This window comes from Diabrotica virgifera, chromosome 7 (genome assembly GCF_917563875.1).
Source record: "Diabrotica virgifera virgifera chromosome 7, PGI_DIABVI_V3a".
Classification (NCBI taxonomy): domain Eukaryota; kingdom Metazoa; phylum Arthropoda; class Insecta; order Coleoptera; family Chrysomelidae; genus Diabrotica; species Diabrotica virgifera.
In genome coordinates, this window is record NC_065449.1 from 244,564,896 (window position 1) to 244,583,753 (window position 18,858).

Genomic DNA, 18,858 nt, shown 5'->3' on the forward strand with positions numbered 1-18,858 from the left:
TTCTTATTTTTCTTTTATACAGTGCGTCCATAAAGTAAAGCATAAATTCATTATTTCGTAAACCGGCGATATTAAGGAAAAATCCCGAAACAGGTCGATTTTTATTTTTAAATTCTGATTTTTTGGCATATATATCATACTAGTGACGTCATCCATATGGGCATGATGACGTAACCGATGTTTTTTTAATAAGAATAGGGGTCATGTGATAGCTCATTTGAAAGGGTATTCAATTCTCTATTCAATAATGTAAATATTAACATTTTTTTTATACAAGGTGTTCAAAAAAACATTTTTTTAATTAAAATAATTGAGACAAAAAGAAGAATGTATGTAATTTATTTAATTCAAAATACGTTTTACTGTTGTCAGAAAACAGAAAAAAAATGTTTATTTGAAAAAAAAATATTGTTTTTCGCTTAAATGCAATGTTGAAGCTGCCACCCACCTGTCTCTTGGCAGTTTGAACAGTTTGTTTAAATGAAAATCAATGTTTATTTGTCAAATAATTTTTTTTTTCTTTACTGACAGTAGCAAAATGCATTTTGAATTGAAATAAATTACATATATTCTTCTTTTTGTCTCACTTATTTTATTTTAAAAAATGTTTTTTGAACACCCTGTATAAATAATTATGTTAATGTTTATATTATTGGATAGAGAACTGAATACTCTTTCAAATGAGCTATCACATGACCCCTGTTCCCATTTAAAAAAATCATCGATTGCGTCATCACGCCCAGATGGATGACGTCACTAGTATGATATATATGCCAAAAAATCGTAATTTAAAAATAAAAATTGACCTGTTTCGGGATTTTTCCTTAAAGTCGCCGGTTTACGAAATAACGAATTTATGCGCTACTTTATGGACGCACTGTATAAGCAGTAATGCCTGTTTTTCTTCAACGGTGCCTTTTATTTTGCCCCTTTTTTGTCGTTTCATCTTTTCCTTGGGTGTCCTTTACTTCTTCTGCCTAACGGTGACTTTTCCATGGCTATTCTTACTATCCGTGAGTCAGACATCCTGCTTATGTGTTGATTCCACTCTTCTTTTCTGTTCTTTATCCAGGTATTTATATTGCCTACCCCACATATGCGTCTGATTTCCTTACTTCTTACTCTGTCCTGTAGTCATTTTCCAGCAATCCTTCTTAAGATCTTCATTCCTTTGGTCTCCAGTGTTTTGCTTGTGGCTGGTCTTGTTTCGGCCGTGTAAGTCATAACTGGCCTAACAACTGGCTTATACCGATTGAGAAATTTCTCATGGTTGGTATGCGCCTTTAATGAGAGCGACAAAGAGACATGTATTTATTATACATTTAAAACGGGCTAGAAGATATACGCCGGCAAAGCGATGTAGCGCCAATAACCTACTTCGTGTCGTAGGTAGGGCTTTCTCAGCACAGCGTTGCCAGTAGATTTACAAAAGAAAATAACAAAGTAGAAAAAATTATAATATTTAACTTTTTGTAAACGAATATAATAAACAAATTATTTAAAAGTAAAAAACTTAAGTAAAAAAATATTGTTTTCATCCATTTTAAAAAAATGTGAAAACGTTGAAATATAATTCAACCTTTTTCACCCATTTTTTTTTTAAATAAGTGAAAATAATATTTTTTTACTTAAGTTTTTTTTAAATAATTTGTTTATTATATTCGTTTACAAAAAGTTAAGTACAGTGGAACCCCGATAAGTCGGCCCCCGATAACCCGGAAGTCTAGCTAACCCGGACCGATTTTCATCAGATAAACATTTTGATTTTCAATATTTTGTATTTTTCAATTTAATTGTGGCTTATTTCCAATCAAAATAGTTAATTATCAGACAAACCTTTCAACAATAAAAATGTATGTAATATAATATTTGAGAAATAATGTGTACTTATGTGTGTAATTTGAACTATACGATATTAAAAATGACTCATAGCACACGCCGCAGAAACAACAGCCACCTGTCTGTAGTATCTATTCCTTTTTATTTCAAACTGTCAGCATTGTTTAGGAAAGACTATTTAAAAAATTCTTTTATAAACAATAGTCTTTAGTATTGTGTGTCTTGTATTGTTCGCTTCCATTTGCTTACGTTTGGGTTTGGTGCTTTTTTTAGTAATTTTAATGAGTAGGTACTGTGCATATTTATAAATATATTTCATGTTATTTCAATTCTAACGGAGTTTATCTGTAAGTATACCGTATTTTATTAATTTTTACCATATTCTCCGGCTATCTCGGATTTTCGATAACCCGGATCGGTCGCGGTCCCGATTAATCCGAGTTATCGAGGTTCCACTGTATTATAATTTTTTCTACTTTGTTATTTTCTTTTGTAAATCTACTGGCAATGCTGTGCTGAGAAAGCCCTACCTACGACACGAAGTAGGTTATTGGCGCTACCTCGCTTTGCCGGCGTATATCTTCTAGCCCGTTTTAAATGTATAATAAATACATGTCTCTTTGTCGCTCTCATTAAAGGCTTATATACCAACCATGAGAAATTTCTCAATCGGTATATTCGGGGCTTTGTTTCCACTCTAAGGGCCGGTATTTCAATAGCTACTTAAGCTTTTGCTTAGCTAAGCATGTGTCAAAAGTTAAGGAGAAGCTTAAGCTGGGTGCCGTATTTCCATCATTCTCTTAACTAAACTGATGCTCAGCTGTAAACTTAATTGGTTTGGTACCTCTGAATACGTCAAAGTGCCAGAGCTAACTGTTCTGAGGTAAAAACCACTACTGTTGACATTTAATTTTATCTTGTCATCTGTATCAATGTTATTTTTACTTCACTTAATTTTGTGTACATGGTACATGTGTTTTTAGTTTATTGTCTATATTTTCTCAGGTTAAATTTTTATTGTTATTTTGCATAAGCAATAGATCCGTCTTTGTAATTTTGTTTATTGGATATATTCCTTAAAATGTCAAATTGGAATGTAAGTTTATTTTTGTAAAATAAATATACCTACCAAGCATTGTAGAAATAAACAATTTTCATGTGCCTACACCTTCCAAAAGTAGTAAGAATTTTAATAATCGTTATTACGATTAATAAATTAATAGATTATTATTTAATAATCCAATAATAACGTTATTACTTAAAAGTTGGTTTTCAAAACAACTCTATAATTAATAATCTATAGAAATAACCTCAAAAAACAGAAAACAAATTTTAAGCAAAGGCTTAAACCAACTCCCGCGCGAGCTGAAAATTATTTGGCTCAAATTGAAGTGAAAATACAGGCATCTAAGCTTAAGCAAAGGCTTAAAGTAAGCTTTGGCTTAAGTGAGGTTGGAAATACCGGCCCTTAGGTGTTTTCCTAACTGTGTCCTTTAGGCATCTGGCTGCTCTACTGGCTTTAATTATTTGGTCTTTTACCTCTTCTTCAATATTTTTGTCGGCTGATAGGTTAATTCTCACAGATTAAATTTTCCACGTTTAGTTTTCGTTTTCCAAGATTAGTTTCCACGTTAACAAAAATAAACAGAATAATTAAATTTTGGCGCTATTAATTATACCGTTATGAATAGATATGGTTACGAACTGTCACTGTTACTATGTGTAGCCATTATGAAGTGTCGCCGTTACGAATTGATGGCGTTACCATTTTTGGGGTTACGAACTGTCGCGTTACGAGATGTCTTTTCACGTGTAAACATAGTTTCGGAACTACCACTCAGCATCTCCAGTCGCTTTTTGGAAGACGTAGTCTATTCCGCCGAGATTCATAATGCCGTCTTTCAGGTAGAATTTCCATCTGTTCCTATTTCTGATGATTTTGTCGTATTGGCACACAACGATATTGTCTGTATCGAAGAGATCAGAAGGATCGTCGTCGGTGACGTCGTCTTCTGAGTTTAACGGTTCTTCTTCGCCTCCTTAAACAGATTAAAAATATATAAATATTCGTATAGTAGTACGCACTTAGGCTCCCTGATCACCAAGGAGAACGTTATGATGGAAGAAATCAAGCGAAGGATAATCCTAGCAAACAAATGCTATTTTGGACAGAGTAGACATATGAGAAGTAGAAACTTAAGTCAAAAAACAAAAATAGCCATATATAAAACCCTTATACAACCAGTGTTAACATATGGATCGGAGACATGGACCATCTCCAAGGCAGATGAAAACCTCCTGCTTATATTTGAACGAAGGATCCTGAGAGGAATATTTGGTGGCATCTGTGAAAATGGTGTTTGGAGGAGGAGGTAGAACTACGAGGTATACCACAGATATAAACATATATTTGGTGGTAAAGACATAGTATGTCTTATAAGAATAGGAAGACTAAGATGGGCGGGACATCTAGCAAGATCACAGCAGAACAACCCTCCTAGAAGAATCCTTACGTCACAACCTGTGGGAAGTAGAAATAGGGGTGGACCAAAACTCAGATGAAAGGATGGGGTAGATGAGGATGGTAGAAAAATAGGCGCAGCAAACTGGCAACAGTTAGTGCCGGCGCAAATTGATCCTAAGCGAACACAACCTGGCACCGGCGAGGTGCGTAGAGAGTTCTGCGCATCCTAATATCAGTGAATACAGTGCCAGGTCTAGCATGCGAACGTTTGTCATCGGCGTACAGTTTTCTGGTGTCGTGGGACGCGTGACTCAATTCTCAGTTGCGGTTTTGTTTTCGAGATGGACGTAGAAAAGCTAATAGAACTCATTCGGAATTACTATTATTATAAACAACACTGATTGTGATTGGATTGTCGTTGCAAAAACTGCTTACCTATTACATATATTTATATCTTGTCTACATATTTTATTTTTAAGCATGAACAAGCCCGGTATGATGACACGTTTTATTTGAGGGTTGTGCGATATTCACAGATATGATTAACGGTTTTTAATGATAATGTTGTGTAGATTTAAGAAATGAATGATATTTACAAAAATTTTATACCTATAGAAAAGGGATTACGCCATCATTTGTGACATTGTATTTCTAGGCCTGGATCCCGCGTACCAACAAAAAGTTGATTAATAGCAAGCTGAAAATTTGTTAATAGCTTAACGGTGTCTCGTCAGACAAACTTTGATGTACGGGAACACTGAAACAGGGGAAGTTTTAATTGTGGAACAGGTTAAAAATTTGGAACGTCACTACAAAAACGTTCCATATATTTTGTTGGACAGAACTTCCAATTGATTTGTTACCATTTCATTAAACTCTCATGGAAAAATTAGACTGGTGTTTATCACTAACTGGGCATTTTAATGGGTGAAACAGAAAGAACATGTCAAATGACAGGAATCATGTTGGTTAGTAATAGCAGTCTGATTTTTGAATGAGAATTTAATGATAGGGTAACAAATCGATTGGTTGTTCTGTCCGACAAAATACATGGGACGTTTTCGTAATGTGACGTTCCAAATTTTTAAACTGTTCCACTATTAAACCTTCCCCTGTTCCAGTGTTCCTGTACATCAAAGTTTGTCCGAGTAGACACCGTTAAGGTTAAGCTACTAACAAATTTTCAGTTTGCCGGATCCAGGTCTATAAAGTATGTTTTGCTTTTAAAATAAAAGGTGTCCTTCATTTTGTGTAGGATCATTTAATAAAAATAAAAGTTAAGTTTCTGTAATACTTAAGAGGCGGCATTTCGAAGACTTGCATCATATTGAAAAGATGTACCGCACGGCTCTGTAGTTAGTGTGGCTTTTGCCAATAAATCAAAGTTATGTGTTTACAAGAGCATATTATTTGAAAAATAAGGAGTACCATAATGTGTCATAATTATAATCTCCTTTATACAGATCAAAAAATTGTTTAGTATGTATTTCTAAATCCACACAATCATTGGAAAATGATTCATGGTAAAAAATATCTATTAATGACACTGTTATCGACAAAGTCGATCAATTTTAAACTTGTCATCATATATTTATTAGACTTTTGTTTATCGTTAAAAATGAAATGATGGTTGTGAATTGTATTTTTTTGTGTTTTAATATTTTAGCAAAAACATAATCAGCAAAAATCTTATTTAAAACATGCGAACCGTTTTTGCAATCACAATCAATGCAGTGTTTAACTTATGCTTGTTATTATAAAGGTATGTAGAAATAGAATACTCAGTGTCAGATATCTTTTTATGCACCCCGCTTATGATCAAATTCAATGTTTTCGAAAGTCATACCGCTACGACTACTAGGGACGTGTAAGATATTTTTAAAACGTTACTAGTTATATGTACGGAACTACCGTTTTTTAGTTGCCTACTCAATTCAGTACAAGGATCAGATACATCAGTATTTTGTAATCAGTATTTGTACTCAGTACCACTGACAACCGGTATCAATAGTAACCGTTACACGTTTGCACTTATTTTGCCCGTCTCTATTCGTTACTGCGACAGCCGACGGTCGGGTTAGCTTGTGTTTAATATACGGCACGCTAGAAAAATAACTGCACAGGTCACCCGTCCCACCGGCGCAGGTTGTGACTCGCTTAGGTTCAATATGCGCCGGGACTTAGCAATGGATAGAACTGGCAACAATGGCGTAATAGACTTGGGAAGGTCGAGGCTCTTTCATAGGGCTGTAGCACCATGGTAGACTCATTAATATGAATGATTATTGAAAGTGTCTCGATTTTAGAGGAAGTAAGAGTCTTTAAAAAATCTGCAATATTGTCAAACAATGAGTGACCTGATGGAAATTTGACGGAAACTTAAAAATAGAAATATTAACAAATACCGTGAAATCATCAAACTCATGAAAAGAAAAAATAAGCAAGCAAAAGAATCTTGGCTCGAGAACTCATGTAAAGAAATAGAAGTTTCAGTTTCAATGTCCACAAGAAACTAATGTCCACATAAAATATACCTCTGAAATTAGAAAACTGAAAAATGTTCAAGACTGTTAAAACACAAGCGAAAAAATGTTTGGTCACCAACAACTGGACCAAACCAAATCCCTTCTGAACTACTTAAACTTTCGGAGAAGGAAAGCATCCCCATTTATCATTACTACTTAACCACTATCTAACCACTTTTTTTAACAAAATTTACAACGAAGGAAAAATATCAGATGATTTGTTGGAGCTACTGTTTATAACATTTCCAAAGAAAACCAGGCCCACCAAATGCTGCGATTTTAGACTAATCAGTTTGATATCAAACTTAAGATATTTGTACCAATTATACAAAACAGAGTATCCTTTCTGTGCGAAAATAGAATGGGTAATGATTAATTTGGATTTAGAAATGGTCTAAGAACTAGAGACGCACTATTTTGTATGCGCGTTATCTTACAAAAAGTTTAGTTCCGAAAGAACGTTTATGTTTGTTGCATAGACTTCGAGAAGGCATTCGACTGAGTACAACACGATACACTCTCCGATTGCCTGTGGGCAGCTGGAAATACCTCTGTGTATAAGAGTAGTAAATTGAAAGTTTGTTGAGTATAGGCCAATAACTATGAAATATTTAATAGTAGATAGTATCGTAATAATCTTACCTTCATCTTCCATTTCTTGATCATCTTCGTCTTTGTCATCGTCTAAATCATCGTCATCGTTATCATCATCAGATCCGTCTTCATCTTCATCTGATGTATCATTTGGTCCATCAGCCTGAGTGATCACTGGATTTTTTGATTTTTTGTTCGCTGAAATAAAAAAAATAAACAATTATTTATGTGATATATTCAATAAGATCGTATGATCATGAAGATAATGTGGTATACAGACAAAAGGGACTTTTAAAGGAATAAGAACAAACCTTTACTGGAATCAAGGAGCACAAATTGTAATACATAACGAACCCAGTCCAGAAATTGAAATCATGAGCATGAGAGGAGTTAGGCAGGGAAGTATTATGTATGTCTCCAGTACTATTTAATGTATACACATAGTGAAGCCATTTTTGAAAAAGCACTACTATCTCAAAGTGGAGGAATAATAATTAACGGAAGATCTATTAACAACATCAGATATGCAGATGACACCGTGATTATGGCAAGCTCTTCTGAACAACTCCATTTACTACTAAACAAAACAAACAGTTCCTATGAAAAATATGGACTAAAAATTAATATAAAAAAGACCAAATACATGACAATAACTAAGAAAACAAATATACAAACATACATTTGGAAAATGTACCAATAGAAAGGATTGATAAATACCTGAACCTGGAACATGGATTTTAGACAATAATGATCAAACAACAGAAATAAGGGCCATAGAAATAGAAAGAAATGCGTTTGTAAAAATTAAAACAATTCTCTGCAACAAAGACCTTAGCTTAGAACTGAGTAAGATGTTATTGAAGCAAGAACACATAAATAAGCTAGTCATTTGAAAGATGGTGCTACAGGAGTGGCGTTTGAAAAAACCCAACATCAGTTTTATATCCTGTCTCCCAGAATATCCAATTTTCCAATTTATTTTGTGAAGCAATTTATCATTAAAATATCCTAAGCTGCTCCTGTTAGAAATGTTTCAAAATGTTACGCAACATTGAGAAAGTACCTATTTCCCCTTGGAAAAAACGTATTGGATTGGTCCCAAAATTGTTGATGTTGCGGCGATAGGGACGAATTTTGCTTACAAGTACGCAGCAGGTTCGCAGCGGTGAAGGATTTTACCGCGCGGAGAAGTTAGTTCCACAAGTACCCTCTTAGCTGGTAACACGTCCAGCCAGCGGTGGAACTCAAGAGACCGCTACCTACCGGCTTAAAATTGTCTTTTGTCGCTATGTTAGATCAAGTGGACAGTTTATCCTTTGTTCTATAACCATTGAAGAACACCCGTGCATTCACCCCATAATGTTGGATTTGAAAGCTGAAAATCGCAATGCAAATAATGTGACGCAGTTGAGCCGGTATGGTAGCGTGTGGTCTGTTTTTTTGTTTGAAATTTCCGTATTGAGGTCCCGTATTGAAGTCCCGATGAGATGTTTGGTCTCAATAGTCTCGTTCCTGTTTTGTCCTGTCCCATTTTAGAAGCCCGTTTTCGTCATAAGAAGCCCCGCTGCCCCCCCCCCCCCCCGTGGTGGATGGAAAGTTTGGTTAAGTAGTGCGAAGTGACGCATGTGACAATGAGAATCTCATTTTGAGAAACATCTGATGTTTCTTTTGAAAAGGTACTGTATTTTTTTGTTTTTAAATAAAAGTAAATAAATCCCAAGTAAATATAAAAATTGTAGTTGGTAAAATTTTAAATTTTTTGTAGAGATATTTTGCTTTCAAAATGGACAAGTTTCTTGTAACGTTGTTTGTTTAATGTTTAAAAATCCCTTTGTATTGTCCTGTTTTGCCTTTGTAGCTGTCTAAAAATATTTTGTTTGAAAATAAACCGTATTTTGTAAATTAAATAAAATGGCAGTGACATTTGACAGCTCAGTCAAATTTTGTTTTGAGATACATAGCTCAATAAAGTTAAAAAATTTGGTATTGATGAAAAAGCATGTAAAGTTGAAGATTTTTTATATTGTAAGTCATGTAAGAATTTGTAGTTGTTTGTAATTGTCATTCCTGTGGTAAAGCCATTCATTTCCTTTTTGAGAATAATTTTTTTTAAATGAAAATAAAGTTTGAGGTTTAAAATAAATATTTTGAAAATGTACCTATTTTTATTTTCTACAACCCTTTGGAAAATTATTAACTAGATTTCTAATGCAACTGAAATTGAGTTTTAAAGTAAAGGAAAAAGAAGTTGGCAAAGAAGCCAAGGAAGATGATAAAGATAGCCCAGTTTGCCCCAACAGAGGAATCTCAGATGAATGTCCCCCCAATTGGTATCCGTAAGTACCATAAAGTGTCCAGTAAGTACCCAATAAGTGAATCTGAGGATTTATTGAAAACGGCGTCATATTTTAAACAGTAAGAAAGTCCTCAAGTCTGTGTAAGTATCCTTTGGTAATGGTAGTTAGTCTTCTGTAAACCCTCCCATCCCCCTAACGAATCCACGACTCAGCTCACCGAACAACCAACTGATGCGCCGTTCGCAAAGAAGGTTTGAGCGCCTGCTCCTTCTACTTTAGCCCCATTTCAACCCCCCAGTATTCAAGTAGCTAGTCTTATCCCTGTCCCATCTGAGCAGACATTTTAAAACGCTTCACAGGAAGATGCTAAGAATAGCATGGACGCAGAAAAAAACGAACACGGAAGTATTGCGAAAAATGGGCAAAGGATATCAAATAATAAACTCAATAAAGATAAGAAAGTTACAATATCTGAGACACGTAATGAGGGGAGAGTGATATGAAATGCTAAGACTGATAATAGAGGGACAGATAATAAGAGGAAGGAGTGTAGGAAGAAGGAGCGTGTCATGTTTAAAGAGTTTAAGGGACTGGTTTAAATGAAGTTCTATACAACTTTTCAGAGCAGCGGTAGATAAAGATAGTGATGGTGATATCCAACCCCCATTTGGGATACGGCACTTAAAGAAGAAGATGGTATGAGTAAAAGTTTGGGTATAAAAAACGTAAAAAAATGTAAAATTAGCAATAAAAGTTTATTATTGCGAGTTAGAAACCTCTTTTTTTATTTATTATTATTACGAATGCGATAAAAACAATCACAAAGTTATTTTACCGATCTACCGGTAATTGTTGGCAACATAATTATTACTTTTAGGTAAAAATGGTCTCTAGGGTGGTACGTAACGTTTAGGTAGGGGGAGGGGGTACAGAAAACCGTTACGATGCGTTACATGGGGAAAAAAGAGTAAAAAATCTTCAAAAATTGCGTTATATGACACTTAAACGCCCTCTTTCTACTTAATGTGGATTTGTTGTCCCGTAATGCTCGCATCTGTATGAAGGGGCCGATACTCACAACGTGACGCGGTAAATACACATTTTTGGTAAGCCAGTGAAAGTTTTCCGCTTTTTTTACTTTTTTTTATTGAAGTTATACTTCTTTAAGCACGAGGGTGAAATTTCCTGGCGCATGCGCACACCGACAATATATTAGTTAATTATCGTTATAGAGGGTGTCATGAGGAACTGTACATACTCCTACCTCGTATAGAGGCTCCTATGGGGAATAACAAATGACCATTAAAAAGTGTCTGCTCCCATTGTTTAATAATATACAGGGCGAGTTTCGCATTTTGACAGAAATTTGTATTCGTCATAATTTTTGAACGGTCAGATCGATGTGTCTCTTATTTTGGCCAATCGTTACACTATTACCACCTAATCAACTAATTTATTCAAACTAGAAAAAAATCAGGTCCGGCTTTAAAAAAATTAGTTTGTTTGGGTCTTAGAAAAAATTTCACCCTGTATACGCTTTTTGAAAACTCTAATATGAATTTTACAAATTAGACAAATAGGCAATTAAAATGGCATATTTATTTTTTTCCGCGCACGATTACTTAATTTTTTATAAAAAAATCAAATTTCACTATGAATTAAAAGTTTGGTAAAGTGAACCATAGATTTAAAAAAAATAACTTTTATTACAAAAGTTAATTTTTTTTGCACAAATAAGTAATTTATATTACCATCCAATCAACTGATTTATTCAGACTACAGAAAAATCAGGTCCGGATTTAAAAAATTATTTCGTTTTGGTCTTAGAAAAAATTTCACCCTGTAACGCTTTTTGAAAACTCTATTATGAATTTTACAAATAAGACAAATAAACAATTAAAACGGCATATTTATTTTTTTCCCCACACGATTACTTAATTTTTTATTAAAAAATCAAATTTGTCAAAATCGGAATTTTAACCTAAAAATGAAAAAAAATGAACTCACGGTTTAACTCGCTACAACTCTGTTCCATTTTAATATTTTTTTTCTGAAATTTTTACAGCACATACCTCTTACCATTGTGAAGACTATGAAAATTGTTGTACACTTTCAGTCTTCTTCTTGTAAAAGTTGCAAACTTGTAAATCGCAAAAATTAGGTGGAAAAATTTAAAATTTATCAATTTGATTACGTCTATGTTAAACTATAGAGTCCAAAAGAAGTGTTATGGGAAGTTTTAGATATAGACGTGTTATAGAAAAAAAAAATGGTAAAACTTTTAATTTTAAGAAAAACGTTGTTTTTGTAAATTAATTTTTGTAAAAAGTTATTTTTTTTTAAATCTATGCAAAAACTTTGCCAAACTTTTTATGCATAGTCAAATTTGATTTTTTAATGAAAAAATAAGTAATCGTGTGGGGAAAAATAAATATGCCATTTTAATTGCCTATTTGTCTTATTTGTAAAATTCATATTAGAGTTTTCAAAAAACGAATACAAGGTGAAATTTTTTCTAAGACCCAAACAAATTAATTTTTTAAATCCGGGCCTGATTTTTTTCTAGTTTGAATAAATCAGTTGATTGGGTGATAACATAAATTAAATATATGTTCAAAAAAAATTCATTTTTGTAATAAAAGTTTTTTTTTTAAATCTATGGTTCACTTTACCAAACTTTTAATTATTCATAGTCAAATTTGATTTTTTTTATAAAAAAATTAAGTAATTGTGTGGGGAAAAAAATAAATATGCCATTTTAATTGCCTATTTGTCTAATTTGTAAAAATCATATTAGAGTTTTCAAAAAGCGTATACAGGGTGAAATTTTTTCTAAGACCAAAACGAACTTATTTTTTAAATCCGGGCCTGATTTTTTTCTTGTTTGAATAAATCAGTTGATTGGTGGTATCATAAATTAAATATTTGTTCAAAAAAAATTAATTTTGGTAATAAAAGTTAATTTTGTTAAATATATGGTTGACTTTACCAAACTTTTAATTCATAATCAAATTTGATTTTTTTATAAAAAATTAAGCAATCGTGTGCGGAGAAAAATAAATATGTTATTTTAATTGCCTATTTGTCTAATTTGTAAAATTCATATTAGAGTTTTCAAAAAGCTTATACAGGGTGAAATTTTTTCTAAGACCCAAACGAACTAATTTTTTTAAAGCCGGACCTGATTTTTTTCTAGTTTGAATAAATCAGTTGATTAGGTGGCAATAGTGTAACGATTGACCAAAATAAGAGACACATCGACCTGACCGTTCAAAAATTATGACGAATACAAATTTCTGTCAAAATGCGAAACTCGCCCTGTATATTATTAAACAATGGGAGCAGACACTTTTTAATGGTCATTTGTTATTCCCCATAGGGGCCTCTATACGAGGTAAGAGTATGTACAGTTCCTCATTACTCACCCTGTATATGACAGTATATTTAGTCGCTCAAACGTTATACGGGATCGTATTGGGTGTTAAAATCATCTGTCAATAATTGTTAGAGATTATGGATCAACAAATGTTGTGTATATTAATTTTTATTGTTGTGATGACAGAGAAAAAAGCAAGTTTATAATTGTAGTGACTTTTTAAATAGTTTTTTGTAGCAATTGTTAATGTTTCAGTATCCTAATAAAATTACATAGGTACCTACCTATTTGGAAAATTTAAAATGAACCTATCAAAATAGCATGTCGTAATGCTTTGATTTACATAATTTGATTACCATCAAAATTTCTGTCAATATTCACCTAATATATTGTTTTCTTACTCTATGTTTTGTTGTATTTTAATATTTCAATATTCTACAAAAATCAAAATAATTCGGTTAAATTCAGAACTGTCAAAAGCTTAAACCGTTTAGTTCGTCGATCTTCCCACATGATGCAGGTGTCTCCGTGAGTAGAAGTGTAAGATGAATTAATTCCAATACTAACTGCGCAAACATAAGCGGGTTCGAACCCCAATAGAAACTTTTTTTTGTTTTTTTTATACATTTTATGATTGTAAGTATATTTATTACATAATTTTTTTTTTCAGAAAATATGTATCTAGTTAAAAAATTTTCCGACAATTATTGTTCAGAAATCATTTGTGGCATTTTTCAATGTGTTTGTGTGTGTTTTATTCTTTTATTTTGTTAATTTTTGGTACTGTTTTAATAAAAATTTTTGAAAAGTAGTAAGTATTAAAATTAGTTTAATATTTAAATAAAATATAAATAAACTGTTTAAAGTATATTAATTTCGTTGAAATCAAATAACAGAAGTATAACTTCTTACGTGCGTACAAAGTACACACACATTCTTCTTTTTGCATATTTACGTAATTTTAGTAATGAGGGCAGGAACTACAACACTTGAGCAGAAGTAATGTTTATCGCACTTAAGCTGGGACCAAGCTAGCGGCTAATGCCGTTAATTACGACATTATTTGCATTAGAGATATGTCAAATAATGCGATGGTTAACGGCATTAGACGCTAGTGTGGCCACAGCATTATGTTTTCAAAATGGGGCACCACAATACTGTCTTAAGTCCATGTTACACAGTTTGTGTTATCTACCCACGCGTTTTACATTGATAATTTTAATTAGCAAGACAATACAACAAATAACAAGAATTCAGTCTGATAGAAAACGTAATTTCCTAAATAAAAATATGTAAGTAATTATATTATTGAATACAGGTCATAGTTTCGTATGTTAATCGACTTTATTTATATTTAGCATTAATAAAGAGATAAATACAATAACTAAATTGATAATATAAAGCACAAATTTGGAAACTGAATGTTCTAAAAATAACTTCATGATTTCTGACACAAAAACAAGTTAGTCATCATATTGCCAGAATTGGTCTTGTCAAATATACATTTATATAATGTAATCAAACTAAACTTACGTGCATAGAAATCAGCCCACTTAAAAATTTGGTCATTTTTGATCTATTATATTTCCTAAACATGTTAGACGATTTAAATGATTTTTTGAACATGTTATAGCCTGATTCTTTAGCAATACCACTGTAATAATATTGTTGCTAAACATGTAAATTTTCATTGTATACTGGGTGTACCAATCAAACTGTTTTTTTCTCAAAGTTCGCATCACCCTGTGGAATATTCTATCATTTATAAAATACTGAAATTAAAACCCAAGTATAGGCTCAGGATTTCTTAACATTTTGTTTTTTGGTTCATTCGTTTATGTTGGATAATAAAAAGTTAGGTACTTTAACAACTAGACATGTTATTCATCAATACACGGTGTTTCTAAATAAATATCGCAAACTTTAAGGGATAATTCTGCATGAAAAATAATGACAGTAGTTGGCTTTATAAACGTATGTCCGCAAATGTTTCGTTTAAAGTTTTTCCGACTATACACCGTTAAGCTATTAACACATTTTCAGCTTGCTATTACTCAACTTTTTTTGGTACGCGGGATCCAGATCCAGGCCTATAATGTACATAGATGTTATTTAGAAATTTACATAGAAGTTCGAATACTTTGTAACAGTTAAGATGTTTTATTTGTTGCATAAAAATGGCGCATCGTATAAAAAAATAAGAAGATAGATGTTTTGTCACAAATTGAACGAGGAATTACAAAATGATGGTTAATTTGAAATATGTCAGTGGCGTACTATTTTTTTTTTCTTTAAAAAGTTCAGGCCATTACCCCTATGCGCGCCAATGATGAACATAAAATTCTTAATTGTATGTCAAAAAATGAACAATAACTACCTCTTAAAACTTGCCAAATTTTATTACAATATTGCCAGTAGTTTCGGCAAAATCGTAAATGGGTAAATTTTTTTTTCTTCAAAAATGTTCTGTGTATCTTAAAAATGGATAGCAATACAAAAAATTTTTATTAAGCAAACCCCAATTGTTTTTTAGTTTTTTACCTATCATAGTGATGGTGTTACCTTTTTAAAAACCCTGTATAAAATTGTATCAAAAAGCAAAAAAATGCGGTTTTTTGTTTTTAAAAGTACGTTTTACCAATTTTAAAAATCTGAAAAAATTCAGGGTGAAACATTATGCAAAAATACACGTTATAAATTTTTTGGTGAGAACGAATGTCTTAGTTATTGGGTGCGTTCGGACGACCATAGCGGCTGGCTGCCAGCAGAAATCGGCTGAGTGGATGTATCCAGCCGTGATAGGGAAAGCTTAGTAAATCTCTCAGCGGCTGGCTTCCAGCGGTGACGTCTGACAGCTACTGCTGGCTCAGCTGTCCAGCCGCTGTGGTCGTCCGAACGCACCCATTTTTTCTACTCATTTAAAATAGTCCTAAAATTTGAATTTCCCGCCAAAAATTAAAAAAAAAAACTTCTTTCGAACATAACTTTGAAACTTACAACTTTTTTATTTAAAGTTTTTCGCAAGCTCTCGATGCGTCTGAGATAAAAAAAATAAAAACATAAAAAGCCTAATTAGGCTCTAGGTGGGTCACGTGACCACCTAGGGGGCTAAAAATTTCAGAAAGTGAGTTTCTTTATATGTGCTAAACAATGACCTATGTGGAATTCGAATCGAGTGGGCATGTTTCATCATCTTACCCGGCTAGGCCCTTTCCTTAATGTTACACTTTAATTCAGGATTTGTACGAACTGGTGTAGTTTGAAGCGAATTTTTCATCTGAAATCATTCAAATTCAAGCCAAAGAGTTTCGATAGAGTATAGAACAGGACTGCTTGAAGGCCATTTTCAAAAAGAGATTTCGCTGTAAGGCAGACTGGGCCATATTGTTAAAATATAATTCTCCCATTTCACAGTTTAATTTCATTAATAAAAGACAATAATTCTACTTTTAAAATACTTTTATACTTCCTAGCAGTGACAGTCCATCAATGAAAAGGAGATGTCCAACTCCTTGAGAGGACATACAACCCCTAACCGTCACAGATATCGGGAACTTAACCGTTTTTTGAGGCAATCTTTTGTGATACTCTTCCGCTGGCATTGGAATAACTCTACTTTGTATATAATACAGATATCAAACTTCAGATTCATCATTCCATGTTACTGAATACCATTGACGTAGAACCCAGTTTCAGCGCTATTTGGTCCACAAAAATCTGTCTCTTTTTTGTTTGTTTGTAAGAAGTAGTTTTGACAAGTCTTCTTCTTCTTCTTCTTCTTCTTCTTGTAATAGGACTATGTCCTGTTTCTTCTGTTACAGTCTTTGCTGCGATCCAGAGCTCCAACTCTCGTACCATCGTTTTTTGGGTCTTCCTATGGGTCGCTTGGTGTTGGGCTTCTGTGTTTTCGCCCAATGCGCCATACCTTCAGGGTCCATCCGATCTACGTGGTCTCTCCACATGCGTCGTCGCGCTCTTGTCCATCTCACTACGTCTTGAACGCCTAGCTCTCTCAATGTGTCTTCGTTTCGTATTCTATCTCTGAGTGTGATACCTCTTATGGATCTTAGGGTTTTTATCTCTATTGTTCTCATTATTTGTTTGGTCTTTGTTGTCTCGGCCCTTGTCTCAGCTGCGTATGTCAGTACGGGTCTAACACATGTCTTATAAATGCGGACTTTGCTTTCGGTGCTCATATATTTATTCCGCCAGATTATATCCCTCAGGAAACCAGATATTCTCGCTGCTTTCGTTGCCTGCTGTTTTGATTCTTGCCACAGATGCCTGTCGCTAGATATTTCCACACCTAAGTATCTGCAATCCATTACCTGTTCGATTATATGGTCGTCCACTACTAATTTACATCTAATTGGGTTCCTGGATATTGCCATCGATTGGGTTTTCTCTTTGGATAGTGTCAGGTTATACTTTTCGGCGGTTATTTTGAATTTTTGTAGTAGGCGTTGTAAGTCATCTTCGTTTTCGGCTATTAAGATTGCATCATCTGCGTAGCAAAGTATTCTCATGGTTCGGTTACCCATTTTGTATCCCTGATTCATTATGTTAACACTACCTATAACTTCATCCATTATTAAATTAAATAGGCATGGACTGAGGCTGTCCCCTTGTCTAATGCCTGCATTGATTTTGATTTCGTCCGTGAGCCCGTGTGTGGTTTTAATTCGTGTTTTGTTGGATCTATTGTGTTACTTGTAAAAACTTACAGAATTCATACCGCATTTTTTCATTCTCCTCAAACAAGGGTCTTTTTAAATTGGTCTACCAACAGAATGGGTCCATTTTACAGCCAATTCTCGAGAAGAAGACCCTGTTTAATAAGTATCCAAATAGCACACCCATCTCTTTCGATAATCTCTGAAGTACGACCAGTTTTAACTTTTGTTTCAACATTTCATCATCATCATCATCATCACGTAGCGCTACAACCCTGGGTGGTTCTTGACTGACTGTACAACTTTTTTCCAATTTTTTCGGTCTTCCATCAACCTAGGGTCAAACACCAGCGTAGATAAGGGGGGGGGTACTGGGGGACAGTACCCCCCTAAGAAGCATTCTAATAGAAGCAATAAAATACTAAAAGATGTAGGAGAAATTAATGATACACTTCCCTCATCAAAAAAAAATTCAATCTTATTCGCTTAAAAACCAATTTTTATTACATTGTCTTTTAAGTTTTAAAATGTCAACTATAACGCGACCACAGCCCGCCACTGGTTTCACCATTACATCTTTCGCCTATGTAACCGACGTAATCGCTCGTTGCGTTGCAGCTCAGGTAGTCGGGCCAAGAGAGAACCACTGAACACTGAACATATTATTATTTCTATGGAGAGAACAGACAACACTCAGTCACTCAACACTACTCAACAGTCGCGTGTTAGCACAGTCGAGCAGAATATCGTTACTGTTTAATTTATATATAACCTATTTTCCTTATTCTATTATCGCGGAGGGATTGTGTTAATGAATACATTGTAGAATTATATACTGTATGTGAGTGAAATACTTTGCAATTTTGCGTTTGTGTAGCACATAAACCTGGAAAACTACTCATTCCTACGTATTCTACCCTACACGACCCACGAGCCACATCTTAGATTATTGTTGTATTGTTGTAAGTTGTTGTTATTTTTTTTTTTTTTTTATTGGAAGTTTATACGGAGTTTTATATCAACAGGTTGTGGATATACCTATAGTTCCCTAAAAATGAGCAAGCGAAAGAACCTTGGATTATTTTTTTGT

The 18,858-nt window shown here is 33.6% G+C and overlaps 1 protein-coding gene across 1 annotated transcript in view; it reads right to left on the reverse strand.

Moving 5' to 3' along the window:
• Positions 1 to 880: 880 nt before the first annotated feature.
• LOC114329482 (transcription initiation factor IIA subunit 1) overlaps positions 881 to 18,858 on the reverse strand; it is a 43,046-nt gene continuing 25,068 nt past the window's right edge. The window contains exons 3-4 of the mRNA XM_028278609.2: positions 7,471 to 7,620; positions 881 to 3,878 (exon numbers count right to left, since the gene is read on the reverse strand). Of these exons, the coding sequence (XP_028134410.1) occupies positions 3,670 to 3,878; positions 7,471 to 7,620 (359 nt within the window). The 3' untranslated portion in view covers positions 881 to 3,669. The remainder of the gene's footprint in view (positions 3,879 to 7,470; positions 7,621 to 18,858) is intronic.